This window comes from Grammomys surdaster, unplaced genomic scaffold, assembly GCF_004785775.1.
Source record: "Grammomys surdaster isolate TR1022 unplaced genomic scaffold, NIH_TR_1.0 100, whole genome shotgun sequence".
Classification (NCBI taxonomy): domain Eukaryota; kingdom Metazoa; phylum Chordata; class Mammalia; order Rodentia; family Muridae; genus Grammomys; species Grammomys surdaster.
In genome coordinates, this window is record NW_021604579.1 from 7,834,384 (window position 1) to 7,851,920 (window position 17,537).

The 17,537-nt window shown below is 40.1% G+C and overlaps 1 protein-coding gene across 3 annotated transcripts in view; it reads right to left on the reverse strand.

The window, feature by feature from the left end:
• The window catches only part of Agbl4 (ATP/GTP binding protein like 4), a 1,113,017-nt gene that overhangs the window by 313,247 nt on the left and 782,233 nt on the right, over positions 1 to 17,537 (reverse strand). For all 3 annotated transcript variants that reach the window (XM_028786938.1, XM_028786928.1, XM_028786949.1), the window contains exon 6: positions 10,405 to 10,444. In XM_028786938.1, the coding sequence (XP_028642771.1) occupies positions 10,405 to 10,444 (40 nt within the window). The remainder of the gene's footprint in view (positions 1 to 10,404; positions 10,445 to 17,537) is intronic.

Below are 17,537 nucleotides of genomic sequence, written 5' to 3' on the forward strand. Positions count from 1 at the left end.
TCGTTATGATATCTCCAGGCATGTATGCAATGTATTTTGATTCACCCCCTGTTTCCTTCTCTTATCCCCTTCCACTCTCCCTGATCCTTTTTTGCTAAACAGCTAGTCTTCGTTCCACTTTCATGCCTTGTTTGTTTATTTGTTTGTTTTGGTGACTCAGTTATTTTAGTTAGAGTTGCTTATGTACACATGGATGAGGGGCCTGGGCAACTTACCAGTGGCTATACCACTGAAGAAAATATTTTCCCATCTCCTAGCAATAATTAACTACCAATCAATCTTCAGAGAGTGGGGCTCATGAGTCCCTATTAAGATAGAATTATTTATAACAATAAAATGTCAGCAAGTAACACAATGTAGGAAAACAACACTTATATCTTTGATAAATCAGGATATATACAAAGATGGACATAGTAGCCCCTTAAAATGTGTATTACTTTGAAATGCTCATTGAATGCTCACAGACCTATGCATCTCTAGTAATCTATTAGGACCGTCTTCTCACTTCAGACAGTTACATACCTAGGCTGAGAATTTAGTCCTAAGATTGAGGAACTAGAATAAAGGTAAATATCCAACAATACTGGCATTAGAAAGCACTTCTGCTGTTATAAAGAATGAAAAGTCCAGATAAAATCCTATATCCTATATAGGTTTATCTATGTAAAATAATACTATACATGCACAGAAAAAAGAAGTAAATACATTCAAATACTTAATAGTTATTGCCTCAGGGATACAGCTGATATTTTCATTTTTGTTCTGTGTTTCTCAGATTTTGTTCCCCGGATGTGTACATTTTTTTTAAACAGAAAAAAACTGGTTATAAAAAGATGATAAGTATGTAAAATACATAGCAACATGAAGATTGTTTATGAAAAATAATGCTAAGTGAAAAAAGATGTATATGAAAACTTACTGTGATTGCAATTATGTAAATATATTTCTGCACAGAGACAAGAACTGAAAAGGAAAATGTAGAAACAGAATTAGGCCTTGTATTGTGTTAGGGCTGTGGATTAGGAATAATTTATTTTTATTTTCTAAAGATATTCTTGAAGCCACTTTTAATGACGTGGATGCACTTTTAAAAACAGTCTGCTCAGCTACACTGGTCTGTGGCTCAGGAACCGGCTCTGTGGTAAGAGCTGCTCAGAGTTTCACATTTCTTTGTTCGTCAAAGAATTGAGTTTACATGTGAGGGACTTGAGTTGGAGACAAACCCAAACTTATCATGAATTGGCTAGCAGGGTTGGCTTATCAGTAATTAACATAACAGTATTTCAACTAACTTGGGAGAGGAAAAAGAATGTTGTGGACATTTTTCTCCTGAATATTTCTAAGATACATAGAAAATAAAATGTTTCCCTAGGATGCAGCTCAACTAGTGAGGAATCCCTTTTGATGATGCTATCCTTGACAGTCTAGAGTTTCCTTGGCTCTTGCAAAATAGGTGTGTTAGCCTTCTGTTTGAGAAAGAAGAATAAGGTCTAATTACATCCCCAAATTTCAATTGTATCTAACAGCAGGAAAGGATTTAGCATCACAGAGCTCTGAAGAAAGTATAAAAGTATATCCTCATGTGGTTGTAGTTGTGAGTGTTCTCTGAGAGATGACACAAAAAAATAAGCAATAAAAGGAAGAGAAGAGCCGGGGAGATGGTTCAGTGAGTTAGTACCTGCCATGTAAGCACGAGGGCCTAGGTTTGGACCCCAGCACCCAATTGAAGCCATAGGGTGGCTTGCCTATGAAATCCCAGTGCTCTGAGCAGTGGAGGATAAGGTGGGGAACTGGAAGATATTTTTTTCTGGTGCCCTGTCAATCAATGAGAGGCAAGCTCAGCAAAGAGACTCTGTCCAGAAGCTAGGGCATAGAAAACACACACAGACACACAGACACAGACACAGACACACACACACACACACACACACACACACACACGAAGTAGTAAGTTGGACTTCATCAAAACAAACAAAAAATATTTCAAAGAAAAATATTGAGAAAGTAAAACAAACAAGCAGACAAACAAAAAATCCAAAGAATAAACACACAGATTATAAATAAAAATAACCTGCAAATTCTTAATTTGATAAAGTTGCACCCATAATCTACACATGTAGAAATACACTGAAACCTAACAACTAAGTAATAAAGTGGAAAATATAACCTGATTAAAATGGGAAGAGCAAACAGCACAGATATTTCTCCAAGGAAACTAGACACATGTTTTATAAACTCCTGAAAATATAGTCAACATTATTAGACACTAAGGAAAACTCATTTAAAGCACAATGAGTTATTACTTTATACTCAAAAGTATGACAATAATAAAAAGACATGACAAGTGTTGAAAATGCTGTGAAAAAAATGGGGTTGTCCTATGCTATAGCTGAGAATGTAAAATGATAGACTCATAAAACTGTTTTGTCAGTTTCTCAAAATGTTTATTCTAAAATTTAATATATTAGCAGCATGTCTAGTCATAGATACATGCTCTAAAAAAATGAAAATCTAAATCTACCACCAGGCTAGTTACTGGTCCCTCCATGATAGCCTGCTTGGTGCTGGAGTTTTTCTCAATAACTCTCATTCTAGGAATTTCTCTAAAGAAATAACCAGAGAGGCACATGATAATCTTTATATGTGAATGCTCAGGCAGAGACTGACAGACTAGTTGCTCTGGAAGCTGAGGCAATTTGAGGATTGCAAATTCAAAGTCTTCCTGGTGGAGTGAGTTTATGATAAGCCTTTGTCGCTTAGCAATATACTGTTACAAAATACAAAACAGAACATGAAAAAGAGCTTGGGCTACAGGTCAGTGGTAGAGAGCTTGCATAACATGCTTGAGGTTCCAGGTTCAATTCCTAGTATTCAATCAATCAATCAGTCAATTCCATGGAAGTGCCATGTACAATTAAATAATTGAATAAGCAGTAGGCAATGGAGTATTAAAATTCTATGGCATGACTTTCAGCTCTGTGACATCTCAGAAAATACTTGGTAGCATTAAAAGATTTTCATGCCACTCAAATCAAGAGGGTTTATGTAATGTATTCTAATTGTATTTAAAATTACCTAAATTAAATAAATTTGCATACTCACATACAAAACTAAACTTTTTGAAGTCTGTTAAAGGTTTTACTTAGCAAAACAATACTTCCTTATCTTTTCACAGAGGAGGCTGTGAAGAATGAACTTTTTAAGACATGAAAAAGGAATCACAGACGGACTCCTGAGTCAAAAGACAAAATGAATTCATGCTTTAATAAATTCCCCTTTTTTATCATCTTGAATGTTGGATATATTTGATAACATATTAAGAAGTAGGAGACACACCATTTCATTCCATTGTGAGAGATGTATCCCCACAATCCTAAGAATACCACAAATGCAGCATGGTGAGTGCTTCTTCTCCGGTTCCTGGTCTATATGTAGACACAGGGGCAGCGGGGGATGGGGGAGGCTGCCTCCTGTGGGGTGAGGGAGAATAGGTGGCCTGCAATGGATGGAGATCTGAGAAGAATCTCCTTAGGGTAGGGATGCTGGTGGGGCTTTGCTGTGATGGGAAGAGTCAAGTAAAGAAAAGTGCTGTGGAACTCTCCAGAGAGAGCACCTGTGCATCTCAGGCCTAGGAAGGTGAGGGTTATCGATTCTGGAACTAGATGCATGCACACCAACTTTTTTCTTTGCATCTGCTGTATTTCCCAGGTCCTACTCTGAAAAGATGGGGGAGAAAACTGCAGGAAACACCAAATGATCAAACACCAACACATGATAAAAAAGGATGCTAAACAAAATCAACAATTGGAATTTGAATTCCCTGCAGATGAAACTGATTTTATAGAGCAGACATTTTAAAAGAAGCTTGTTGAAGATGTTCTGAGAAACCAATGAAGACATTAAAACAGCATAGAAATAAATCATGGAGCAGAATAGGCAGAAATAAAACAAGAACAGGTGGATATGAATAAAGTTAGAACATCGAAAATGGAAAAAGAATAGTTATTAAAATATTTCAAGATAGAAAAAAAACCCTAGGCTAGACATGACCAAAAAGTGAATTTATATATTAAAATTGCTTGCAAGGCACTCAATGAAAGTAATGAAAACTGGATTAATGTTTTTCTTACTTTTGTGCTGTTGTGATAAAGCACCATGACCAAAAGCAAATAATGGAGGAGGAATTCATTTTAGTTCATGGTACCAGAGGGATAAATAGGAATTAAATGGTGGGAGACATCGCTGGAAGAGGCTTAGATCCTTGACCACAGGCTTGAAGCAGAGACAGCTAATTGGAAGTAAATGGAGGCATTGAATTCTCAAAGCTCTCCCCAAAGCCTTCCTCCAGGGAGGTTCCAGCTTAGGTGACTTGTAAAACAGTGTCACAAACTGCAGACCAAGTTTTCAAATATCAAAGCCTAGTGGGACATTTCACATCAAATGAGCACAGTTAAGAATAATAGATGACACTTGATAGGATTCAACATTTGTTTAGTCCCCACCCCCCACCACCCCTCTTCCCTTCTCCCTCTCAGCTCAGGCCCTGCTTGTTCTGGCTCTGCCCAAAGCTTGCTTGCTTGCTTGCTTGCTTGCTTGCTTGCTTGCTTGATTTATTTATTTATTTATTTATTTATTTATTTATTATATGTAAGTATACTGTAGTTGTCTTCAGATACCCATAAGAAGGCATCAGATTTCATTACAGATGGTTGTCAGCCACCATGTGGTTTCTGGGATTTGAACTCAGGACCTCTGGAAGAGGAGTCAGTGCTCTTAACCACTGAGCCATCTCACCAGCCCTAGTTGGTATTCTTAAAGCGCAGAACCAAAGCAATGGTGGAGTAGGCCAATATTAGAAGGTACAATTTGCTAATAATTTTTTAAAGCTAAAGAAAGATGGATTTTTGTATGTGGTAACTAGAGGATAAATAAAAATAAATTCAATCCCAGACATATGAATAAAAATAGTCAGACCATTAAGATTAAAAATGAGTCTTGAAACCAACCCAAGAAAAATAGGTTCCTTAAATTATATAACAGCAGACATCTCATCAGCAACTTTAGCATGAAGAGACAGTGAATAAAATCTTCAAAGTGCTGGGGAAATTCCTCAAATTAGAAGTGGTATCTAGACAAATTATCACTCTAGGGAGAAGCCAAAATAAGGATAGTACTGATCAATAGGATTATCCAGGGACTCTCATTAGAACAACCAATACAGCCCTGCTTTCGTGCAGTCACACAGGGACAGATTGCAGCCCACTATAAAAGGAATTCATAAACCATGTAGGCAAAACCAATGGCTAACACTAACTGCAAATTTTCTCTCTTTTTATAAAAGGTTAAAAGTTAAAAGTCTAAACAAAAATGACTAGGCGGTGACAGCGCAGTGTGTAAGAGATTGCAGGGACCTACCAAAGCACTTGTCTAGCTGAGGATGAGTGGAATTCTGAAGGAATGGAGGTTGTAAGAAAAGGTACAGTATATAACCACAGGGTAATCAGCTAAGGCTAGAGAGAAAATCTACAGCAGTCCGATCTGCAGAGGAAACAGAAAAAGCAGGTTGACATCAACCGTTACAACAAAATTAAAAGCAAAAGGGAGGGAAGCTTCTCAGGGGGCCAAGGCATAAGGTTAAAAGGTTTGCCAGGGTCACAAAATGAGTTGGAGGTCAACCTGGACAAGTTGGTAAGACCCTGCCTCAAAATAAAAGGTAAAACAAGAAAAAGAAGGTAGGTGCTGTAACTTAATGGCAGCTACATGCTTACCAATGATACGGCCTCTGAGTTCAATGATACGGCCTCTGAGTTCAATTCCTAGTACGGTTTTAAAAGAATTCAACAGGGCAGGTCAAAGAAAACACATGATAGAGAGGAATCTCAAGTATGAAAAAAGAAATACATTCAAATGTATTATTATATTTGAATTATTATATATGTATTATATGTTGAGTGTATGCAAGCATATGTGTTACAATGTACATGTGGAGGTCAGAGATCAACCTCACTGTGTGGGCTCTCTCCTTCTGTCTTTACATAGTATACTAGTCAGGGTCTTGTTGCTGTGATGAAACACCATGACCAGAAGCAATTTGGTGAAAAAAAGGCTTTATTTGGCTTACGTATACTGAATCAGAATTCGCTGAGGGAAGTCAAAGCAGGATCTCAGACCAGGCAGGAATCTGTGAGGCATGAGCTGTTGTAGAGGTCATGGAGGAGTGCTGCTGCCTATTGGCTTACTTGCTCAATACTTTCTCAGCCTGGTTCCTTATAGCACACAAGGTCCACCGCACAAAGTACCCTCCCACCAGGATCACTAGTTAAGAAAATGCTCTACAGGCTTGATTACAGCCCAGTCTTATGGAGGCATTTCCTTAACTGAGGTTCCTTCCTCTCAGGGGATTCTAACTTCTATCAAGTCGGCATAAAAACCAGGCAGAACTCATGGATTCCAGGAAGCAAACTCAGGTTGTCAGACTTAAGTGGCAAGTGCCTTTACCAGATTAAACATCTCATTGGTTCACCAATGGATTAAATTGTCACAATACAGATTATTAGATTTTGCTTAATAAATATAGTTTAGAACCTATAATAACAACTTTCAAAAGGTAAGAATAAAAGGGAAAGGGGGAAGGATGTCTTCCAATTAATTACAGAAAAAATATTAAAGTTATCATTTATTTAAAGCAAACATTGTTGAGTTGGTGAAAAGTAATGCACACAGACTAAAGCAAAGAAACAGGTTCTGCACATAGGAAAACTAATGCAATGGAAATATAATTGTCACAAGATGGAGTTAAGATTGGCTGGTTGTCAAAGGGCTCTGAGACAATGAATTATTCATATATAAATTTAAAAATAATTAAATTCCTAGCTTATAATGTATATAAAAATTAGTCATTGATGAGACAAAGCAGTGGTTCAGCTAGAACACAAGAAATTAAGAAATTATCCAACACTGAAGGTTCTCTTTCCCTCCCCCCCCCCCCCCCCTCCTCCCCCCCTTCCTCCTCCTCCCCCTTCTCTCTCTCTCTCTCTCTCTCTCTCTCTCTCTCTCTCTCTCTCTCTCCCTCTCTCTCTCTTGTTTGAGACATAGTATCATTGTGTGTTTGAGGAACTGGCCTCAAACTCACAGTTATTCAACTGTCTCTGCCTTGTAAGTACTATAATTAAGAGCTATGCATATGTACATGTTGTTGTTACATGTTTGTTTTGGAGACAGTCTTACTCTATATCTTAGGAAGTACAAGTCATATTCTGGGGCATTTGCAGAAAATATAAAGGATCTATTTAGAAAAATTGTGAATCGGTAAGACAGAGGTAACCCAATAGTCTGTACTCAAAGGACATGACAAGTCATAGAATAATTCAAAGTAGCAATGAGCCGACAAAGAGATAATCTACCCAACCAGCACCCAGGGATTTTATATGACAGCCGCACTGGGACACCATTTTATGTTCATCATGCTGACTGGCAAAACTGTGTCCTACAGAACTGGGTTGAGGAGTTGAAGAAAGGGAAACTCATACATTCTGTTGTTGGAAGAGTAGATTTCCTAGACTAGAGAATAGTGGTCAGTATACAGCAAATTTAATTCATATTATTGGTAATTCCTCTCCTAGGTAATATACCTAAGAAAAATTCTCATATTTATATACAAGGAGACATGCACAATTATCTGTGGTTGGAAAAAGCTATAAATGATCTAAATTATTGTCAATGAAATGGAAAAGTTACAATCACATCGTATGTGGATTACTATACACCAATTAACATGAGTATACCAGAGCCTTGTGTGAACGAATCTGTACCATATAATGTCTGGGAATGATAATGGAATATGACTTTTTTCTAATGAGACTTAGAGGAGATTTAGAGGGTTGGTAACACGACGACATATTGTTCCATGCACAGATATTGAAAAATATTGAATGTATAACAGTGGTTAATTATAGAGTGAGGGAGAGAAAAATCAAGGAAAAAATACTAAAATGTTTCAATTACATCTCGTTTTAAAAATAGGAACTCTAGCTTAAATGGCATAATTTCTGATACCATTATATATTTATTTCTGTATATTGGGAATTATTTAAAACACAGAAATACAAGTTTGAAAAAAATACAGTACAGATTGTTAAATTCCAAATCTATATTTCAGAAGGCCTCTAGTCTGCATGGAATTGTAGCACACCAGACTCCTGATCTGTGCTTTGGATGATTTTGATGATCAGTGCCACTAAGTGCGAGCCCACTGGCAGCTGAAGCTTCTGGTAATGTGGACAATTGGAGTGACTTTGATAGGCAGAGACAGATAAAGTGTTTTTGACATGGAATAGAGTCCTTCTTTATAAGCCATGATTCTTATGGAAAGGTGCTTACTAACCTTTCCAAGAAAAAGCACACATGGGTAATACCTGTCTGGGCCACTGGTGTCCAGGCTGTACCCTGGGGATCGGTGGCTGCTGTAGCTCTCTCCATGTCCATGAGAGGTCAGCCGATCAGTATTTCACACCAACACGGAAGCAGAGTCCACTTTAGTAGAACAGTATGCCACATATATCTTTTGGGAAGTGCTGACCTAGAAGATATTCTGTTTTCATCTAGGCGGCGGGATAATTATAGACCACTCAAACTCTGGCAGTACGGAGACACTTCCAATCCCACAGCTGTCTAAAAGGGGCATACTGGAATGCACAAGTACTCTGTTTAAAACTGTGTAGTAGCAATTAGGAGCAGATAAAGCTAGCACAAAAGAAATGCAGTTTACTAGTCTAAAAATGTCATTCTAAAACAGTCGAAGACATATCTAGAACCTTCTCCAGTATATATGTAGGCTTCACACCAAGAAGAGACCAGATGTGATGGGATGTGGACACTTGATCTGGTAATGCACATGTACTTAAGAAAAACACTTTTACAACAGGACTGTGACTGAATAGAATGGAAGAGAGACAATCCCTGAGTCCTACCTTGAAGGGGAAATAGCAGGTCACTTAAGAGAGTTCTATTGGCCCAGTTGTGGAATTGTTAAACATATAGAAATGTTAATCATATAAGTCTAGATGTAGTTCATTCTACAGTATACATTTAACAGTTTTCAGCCATTCCCACCCAGGTATGATGGTGTACACTTTTATGTAATACCAGCATTTGGGAGGTGGAATTATGAGGATCAGGAGTTCAAGGTCATCCCCAGAAACATAGAAATTTCAACATCAGTCAGGAATACAAGAGACGCAGTCACAGGAATAACAATAAAGGTCTCTACATTCATTCTTTTGTTGTCCCAAGCCAAAGAGCGGTGCCACATGGAAATATGTCACCTGAAATGCGTAAATGCACCTTACATTTCAGCTGAGTATCCTATGTACATACCAGATACCTCCCCTGTGTGCTAGGATTCTGCCTGTAGTATACAAGTTTTCAGGCTTTTTGCTAACTGGTTATAAGTATAGCAGGCCTGATGGAAGGCAAGGCCAACATAGTTTATCCTTATTGGTTACCAAGATATTGATGTCTCCATGTTTACTGAGAGCAATTTCCTCAGCCACTATCCTGCAGATGAACACTCTGCTACTCTAGCTCCTCTTCCCTGGAAGCCCATTCTTCCATAGTCCAGTGACCAAAGTGTTAATGTTTGACACAGGAGCTGGTCACTGGGGCTCTTAAATATTTTGAATATCCCCCACCGGTGAAGATGAACCGTCATACCCACTCACAAATGCCAATGAAATCTCTTGGCATCAAAAAAAGAAAATTGTTTCTGTAATTCAGTTTAGCCTTGATTTTCCAAACCAGAGTAAGATAGTTCTTTGACATCACCAAACTTCTCATCTTCTCACTGTGCTAGAGGTCAAACCTCAGGGAAAGAAAAGACTTTTGGTCCCATAACCACAGGGCTTTTGTTTGTTTGTTTGTTTGTTTTGTTTGAGACTTGACTCTCCCTTAAAGGAGAAAAACAAAAGCTACCTTGACTCTCAGACCAGCCAGTGAGCAAACCCCATCACCTCGCAGACTGGCCCTTGCTCAGGGGCCAGCCTCCCTCCATTCCACAGCACCTTCCAGGTGCTTTCTCCATTCCCTGTAATTTCAAAACTTATTTCCCAGGGGACAAGAATAGTTTTTTAATATGTGAGTCCAATGAGTGATTTCAGGGAGAACTTCACCACTCAGGGAATACAGTTGTCACCCAGAGCCGCATCAATGTCACCTTCAGGAGGTAGTACAGAGCTGGGATGGGGACAGGAAAGTATCCAGGCACAGAGAGGAGGAAGAAGGTCATTAATCTTGCAAGAATCAACTGATTTCATTCAGTGAGTCAGAGGAGGGCAGGGCTTGTGTCTGGAGAGGCTGCAAGGCATGACTGAGAAATTCCAAGCAAAACAGTGCACAGCACCTACTCACCGGGGCTGGTTATCGTCAGGAGGTCAAGCTGCCGCTGTTGCTGCAATAGAAAACATAACAGTGAGGGCAATAATTTGCACAGCCAAACGTGTGCCTAGCAGGGCAGGGGAGAAATGCAAGATGATGTCTGGACACAAGAACCGTTTATGTTTTATGGAACATGGTTGTTCTGAGGGTTCTTCCACCACACAGACTAGGCAAAATTGATAGCCTTTTTGAGAGGGCATTGGAGCACCTCTAGATAAACCTATACTGTAGTCATGAACAGAAAAGCCTGGGAAGAATGTGGCTTATCTATGGACACAGAAAAATGCCCCATTCCAGTCTCCCAGCAAGGCCCCAGTCTTCCTGTTGACCTCTTTCTCTTTTCTAAGAGAAATGCTGAAGACAGAGTATTTCATCTTCTGTAAAGGGTCACACAAACTATGTTCTGAGAACTGTGGATTTAAGTTTCATGTTTCAGGAGCTTCCTATCACTGGTATTTCCCCCAGTGACACCTTGTCTGATTGCACCCCACCCTCTTTTTAATCTCGACACTTCCTAAGAATGGCTTCTTGAAGTTCAGCTTAAGCAGAAGGGAAGTCAGCAATGGTCTTTTGGCTAGTGTAGACTAAAGGCCAGGTGTAGCAAGTGCTAGGAGCTCAAATATAACATTTCAGGATCATGGTGATCCTAACTGAATGAGTACTGCCCAGAGGAAGAATGATTACATTCAGAGGGGAAACTATTTGCTCAAAACTACACCTCCACTAACTGACAGGAACATGCCAGCTCCAACCCTGCTTCTAGAGTCTAAACTATGGCCATCATAGTTCATACTAAGTTATCAATAAGATAATCTATTTAGTATTGGTGGAGGAACTTTTATCACAGGACATCTGACCCTTAGTCACACAGGCTGCCTCTCTCATTTGCCTAAAACCACTGATACTTAGAGCTCAGGAGTCATTGTGTTTGATCTGTCCTCCGCACAACCCCCTCTCCAATGTCCCCTTCCCACCTCCAGCTGTATGAACTATCTCTGTTCCACCTCTTTCCCTGACAGGATCTCCCTACTTACTGTTCATTCAGCTCTCCTGTGAACAAAGTGAAACCTTGTAATGGCGCCATCACTTCTTGTTGCCTCGGCTCAAGGTAACAGCTGTGTCTGTTTCTCCAGGCTAAATGTTCTTAATTCCTGTCATTTTTTCCCTCCCATTGGGATCTCTTCTCAGATTTCCTTGTCCCCAGGGTGATCTCCTTAGCCATTCAACTTTGATATGCTACAACAAAAATCTCTTGAAGAATTCTCTACTGGTTGATTCTGACTTCTGGGGGTCTACAAGCAAGATTATGTTCCTTTGAGGCTTTCTCAGTAACAACACACATCCCTGTTTTCCTGCCAGCTCATAACTCATTCCAGTTGACTTCAAGTAAACAATGCAGCTCCAAGATGTCACTGATCTATGTAGCAAGCATGAGTTCTCACACTGAAATAAAATACAGACTTGCACATGCCAGCAAGGGGGAATGCGGAGCCAGATGGCCTCCTTCCCCGGATGTGAAATCTAGGAGAGAGAAAATTGGCTCAAACTGCCTTTGCTCAAGTCAACCTGCATGGCCTGGAACTCTGCTCATGCAGGAGAGAAGGACATAGTAGCTCTTCTTCTCTCTTAATTCTCATGATGGACACAATTAGTAAAAAAATAAAAAAGCCTATCTACCTCCAAAAGTTTGAATTCCTTCTTAAGCTCTATTGCTGAATGGTAACTCTGTGCTTGGACTTCAGTGGAAAAGAATGAGACGAAAAACCTGGCAAGAGGCAGACACAGCTGGGTATATGTCCTGGCTCTTGTGTGTGGTTTTGTATATCTGACTGTTTCTGGCTACAAACTTATAGAACTTTAAAAAGAGCAAGAGAGGCTTAAAGTCAAATGCAACCAGGTGCTATACTTGTGGGCTCCCTTTTCTGGTGTACCATACTCTGAGAATCCCTGTGCTTCAGAACACCGGCTCAAGGACAGAGTCAGAATTCAAAAGAACCACATTTTAAACTGTACTGTCACATTGCAACTTTGCCTGCCTGTGTGAATCTTCCTCAATAGATGAGAAACATCTTACAGGCTCAGAAGTACTATTCATCTTAGGTCCCTCACTGCACACTGCAGAGGCGCTCTCTGAGCACTCGCTGAGCTCGGTGAACTGATCGCCAAATCCACAGTATCCTTGCAACCCCCACGCCTGTGTTTATGCTGTTCTCTCTGCCAGTGCCAGAACTTCTCACGTTCCCCATGGAGTCCCTGTACACTAACCCCTAAGCCTAACTCACTTCTCTCCTTTCTTTGGCAGAATAAATATTTTCTGCTTTGTTCTTCCATTTCACCTTGCAAAACTGATCTCTTATCACGCTGTCTTGTCTTTTTCTGTGTCTATGTGTCCACTTGATGACAGGGCTCTACCATTTTATCTCTATGCCTCCAGTGCCCAGAACAAAACCCAGGAAGGATCGTTTAATGTCATCTAGCTTAAATGACTTAGCGATTCTATTATTCCCTCTGCAATGACCCTGCTACGTAGGAACTCATCATTATGGAGAGTAAGCAGTTCCTTTTTCTCCAAGGCTTTTCCCCTGCCACGCCTTTGAGGTTTCTCATTTTTATAGTTTTGCTCTGCCATTCTTCAGTTAGTAACAAAGTCTATCTTTTCTGAGTGTGCTTCCTGTCTCCACCTCTCCCCGACCCCGACCCCGTAGCTTCTACTGTCTGTATCCCCTGTGTGATGATGAATTGTCATCTGCAGATAAACCCTGTTATCCACATTTGACTATGTGTGCACCACCTAGTGGTAGAAGCCGGTAAGTGCAGTCTGTTTATGTTCTAAATAGCGCTTCAGACAGGATTGCAAAATCCATGGTCTAAATGCAAATGAAAACAAAAGCATATGTTCCAGAACGACTGCATAACAGCTTTCAGCAAAGGAATGGAATAGTCAAGTAATTAGTTTAAAATTTTTCTAAAGTAAAAAATAATAAACGAAAGTGAGAAACGTTATTACTAGAGTAAGTAGAATAATAACCACTTGAGACTGCCGATGGGAAACTATAGCGTTTGTAAACTCGGGGCACCTGACTTCCTTTCTACTTGTTATTTGGCTTGCCTCTCACATGCCTCTTCTTCTGTCAGGCCTTTCTCTACCTGACAAGGTTGCACTGGATCTTACCTGAGTCCCGTGGCCTATTGACTTCTCTCATGGGACTTGCCCAGCACCTGAATAATGCAAGATACCTAACAAAGATCTTCTGGTCGCTCGTTACCCTCTTAGACAGGATCCCACTCGGTAGGTCACCAGATGAGCTCCCCAAAATATTAGGTACAATTTTTTTTTTTTGTGGACTGCCTCAGTACTTTCTCTCAAACCCCTTTCTTTATAAGTTTCAGGAACCCTGGAACTGAGCCACAGAGAATTTGGCCTTCTTCATCTGGATGGGGTGATTATGAGGCTGTGGTTAAAAATGGACTTTTCGTTTTGGTCACGACTGCACCGCAATTATCTCTTAGAATGAAAAGGGACGTAGTGTTCTTGGAGCTCAGGGCTGGTTTTGTGTGGGGGTTCTGTGTGGCAGAGGAGAATAGTCACTGATTGTGTGTTCAGTGTTGCTTTCTGTTTTCACGCAAGATAGCTATTTGAGGAACAGCCAGTCTGTCACAGCATAGACGGGAGACGATTTAGACAAGAGCACCAGCAATCCCTGAGCATTCTGTCACTGCAGAAGCCAGCCAGCCATCCTGCCGAGGACCTCGGGATTTACATCTCCAGAAGGAGCCCAGGAGCAGAGGTGCACATTCAGCTTCAAGCCTCAGGTTCTTTCCTTTCCAACAATCCATCTTCCCTTTTCTTCCCCAGCCCTAGTCCCCTTCTCAGCATCTGGACGTATAATATTCCCTCCATGAAGAACAGGTCTCCTGGCACCGACCTTCAGAAACCCACAGCTTTTAATGTCTCTTAAGCTAATCTAGCCTTCTCACTGGGCAAACAACTGATCATTTTAAAGTTAAATCTGCTCTGCTCTTTGAATAATTTAATGCTCCTAATTGCACTTTTCACAAAGACTACGTTTTAAGCTTGGCTTTCAAGAAAGATGTTTTTTAAAAAGCAGCTCAAATTAAGCCAATAGCAGAGAGACAAATATTATATGTTTTCTATCACTTGTGGTTTCTGGGTTTTATATAGGTAAATACAATTATCTATCTACATATCTATATATTTATGGATCTATCACTTGAAAGTAGAAGTAAATCTGACTGAGGAGACAAAGCAGACCAATGGGTGGAGTATGGAGGGGGGGAGGGGGGGAGTGTGAGAATATGTGTGACATACACTATATAGGAATGTGAATGCTAACAGAAAAAAAAAAAGAATTTAAACAGAAGTACCTTGCGTGGGTGGATAATGTGACTCCCAGAAGTCATAGGCTATTAACTGAAAATCCCAGTGCCAAAGCTGGTCTACTTCCTTATAAGTTGGTGGCCAGAGAGGTTCCAGGAGACCTCCAAACAACACAGGGTATTTATTTCCACTGTTCTTGGTTGCCCACCAGAACTAGATTGTAAGACCCTGCCAGAAGACATCATATATTTTGGTCGATTGTGGACAAAGAGAAATCAAGACACCATTCTGTTGGCTAGCTTTCGTAGTACCAGAATGTATTATGCAGGGTGCTGGGGTGAACTGTTATTAACAGACTTACCCAGGCATGGACCCTGCATGCCACACTACCGACCTGCCAGGGGCATGATGTGCCCATTGGCACAAATGGCAGGATGACTGTTATGGGTGTGCCCAGCTGCTCTCTGATTGGATTTGAGGCCTGCTCTAAAGGAGGAAGTTTATGTATATACTGTACACCTACCCAAAAGCCTGGCTCTAGGCCCTGATGGGAAGCCATTTCTGTTGTTTTTGTAAATATACATAACATCTTGTCAAGCTACCGTTTAAACATTTGTCCTCTTCGGTCAGCAGAATTTCTTTATGAAGTAGGGTATAGTTATAGCAGAGAATCACAACTTATCAAAGTGCTGATGAGAACTGACTGTTGATTGTTCACCATTAAGTGTAACATTTATATCATTCCCTCCACTCCTCTGGGAGCACTGTAGAGAAGGGAATGGAAAGAACATAAGTGCTGGAGGGAGACTATAGTGTTGTGGCCCACCTTTCCCTAAGTATCTATAGGTAGTTAATGGCATCTAGGTGGCAGCCCCCTGAAGACCCCTTTCTAAGGATCTTTAGATAAGTAATGGTTGTGGGGATATGTGAGGTATAGTCACTGGTAAGTCACTGACACTCCTGTAAATAATCTCTTATCAATAGTCCTATAAGTAAGCTTACTTAAACTAATTGGGTCACCATAAAACATAAATAAATAAAAGAAAGATGTGGAAGTAGGTGAGGGACTAGTTGAGAAGAGGAAAGGTATCAGTAAGAGTGGGAGGGGTAAGAGAATAATGGGGGTAAATATGATCAAAGTGCATGATGTGCATCTGTGAATTGTCATTAATACATAGTGAGATATATTATATAAAATGAATATGTGCTGATAGAAAAAAAAAACTATCAACCTGTACCTGAAATCCTGGATCTGCACTTCATTCCCTGAGCCATACCTCAGCCTACCTCCCTGGAGACCTGCTGCAACCTGGAACAACCACATGAGATATCAATGCCCCAATTCATGGCCTGCTGGGACCCTGGCAAACCCAGCAGCCATGAGGTCTAGCCCATTTCCTCTCTGCACCATCTTCCAGCCCACATCTCTCCCTGCAATCCCAGATTTGTACTCCATTTCCCCAGGGCCAGTCTACATTCTGGGAGGCCTGTTTCCACCTGGAGCAACAGCTGAACTTGCTTCCCTGGAGGCCTGGTGTGATCCAAGACAATCAGAGGTGTGCTACCATTAGGGATCACCAGTTCTACCCATAGTCCTAGAGGCTGGCTACTACCAGGGACTAATAGATCAGCCAACACCACTGACAACCAGATGGCTAAAGGCCAGCACAAGGACAGAATCAACAAAATTCAGGGCAATATGGCACCATCAAAATCCAGCTCTCCTATTACAGCAAGCCCTGGATATCCTAATACACCCAAAGAGCAAGACAGTGCTCTTAAATGGCATCCTATGAAGATGATAGGGGCCTTTAAAGACAAAATAAATATATCCCTTAAAAAATACAGGAAAATACAATCAACCAGATAGAGGCCTTTAAAGAGGAAGGGGATAAATATAAAGAAAGTACAATCAAACAGGTGAAAGAAATGATTAAAACTATTCAAGATGTAAAAATGGAAATAGATGCAATAAGGAAAACACAAATGTGGGAAACCCTAGAGATAGAAAACCTAGGAAAGGGAGCAGGAACTACAGCTGCAAGCATGATCAACAGAATACAAAAGATAGAAACGAGAATCTCAGGCATAGAAGATACCATGCAAGAAACTGATACATTGGTAAGAGAGAATGCCACATCTAAAAAGTTTCTATCACAAAACATCCAGAAAATTTGGTATACTATGAAAAGGCCAAACCTAAGAATAATAGGAATAGAAGGAGAATATTACCAGATTAAGGGCCAACAAAATATCTTCAATAAAATCATAGAACAAAATTTCCTCAACTTAAAGAAAGACATGGCTATAAACGTACAAGAAGCTTACAGAATACCAAATAGATTGGACAAGAAAATAAGATTCTCTTGCCACATAATAATAAAAACACTAAATGTACAGAACAAAGGAATAATATTAAAGGCTGCAAGAGAAAAAGGCCAAGTAACATATTAAGGTAGAATTATACCTGACTTCTCAGCAGAGACTTTAAAAGCCAGAAGGGCCTGGATAGATGTCTTGCATACCCTAAGAGGCCACAGATGTCATCCTGGACTACTATACCTAGAAAAACTTTCAATCTTGGGGAAACCAAGATATTCCATTACCACATCAAATTAAAATTTAATTTTCACTAATTTAGCCCTACAGAGGATGCTAAAAAGTAAATTCCAACACAAAAAGGTAACTATATCCCAGAAACCACAAGAAATTAATAATTCACAGCAAAACCGAGAGAATCAAATACACACACACACACACACACACA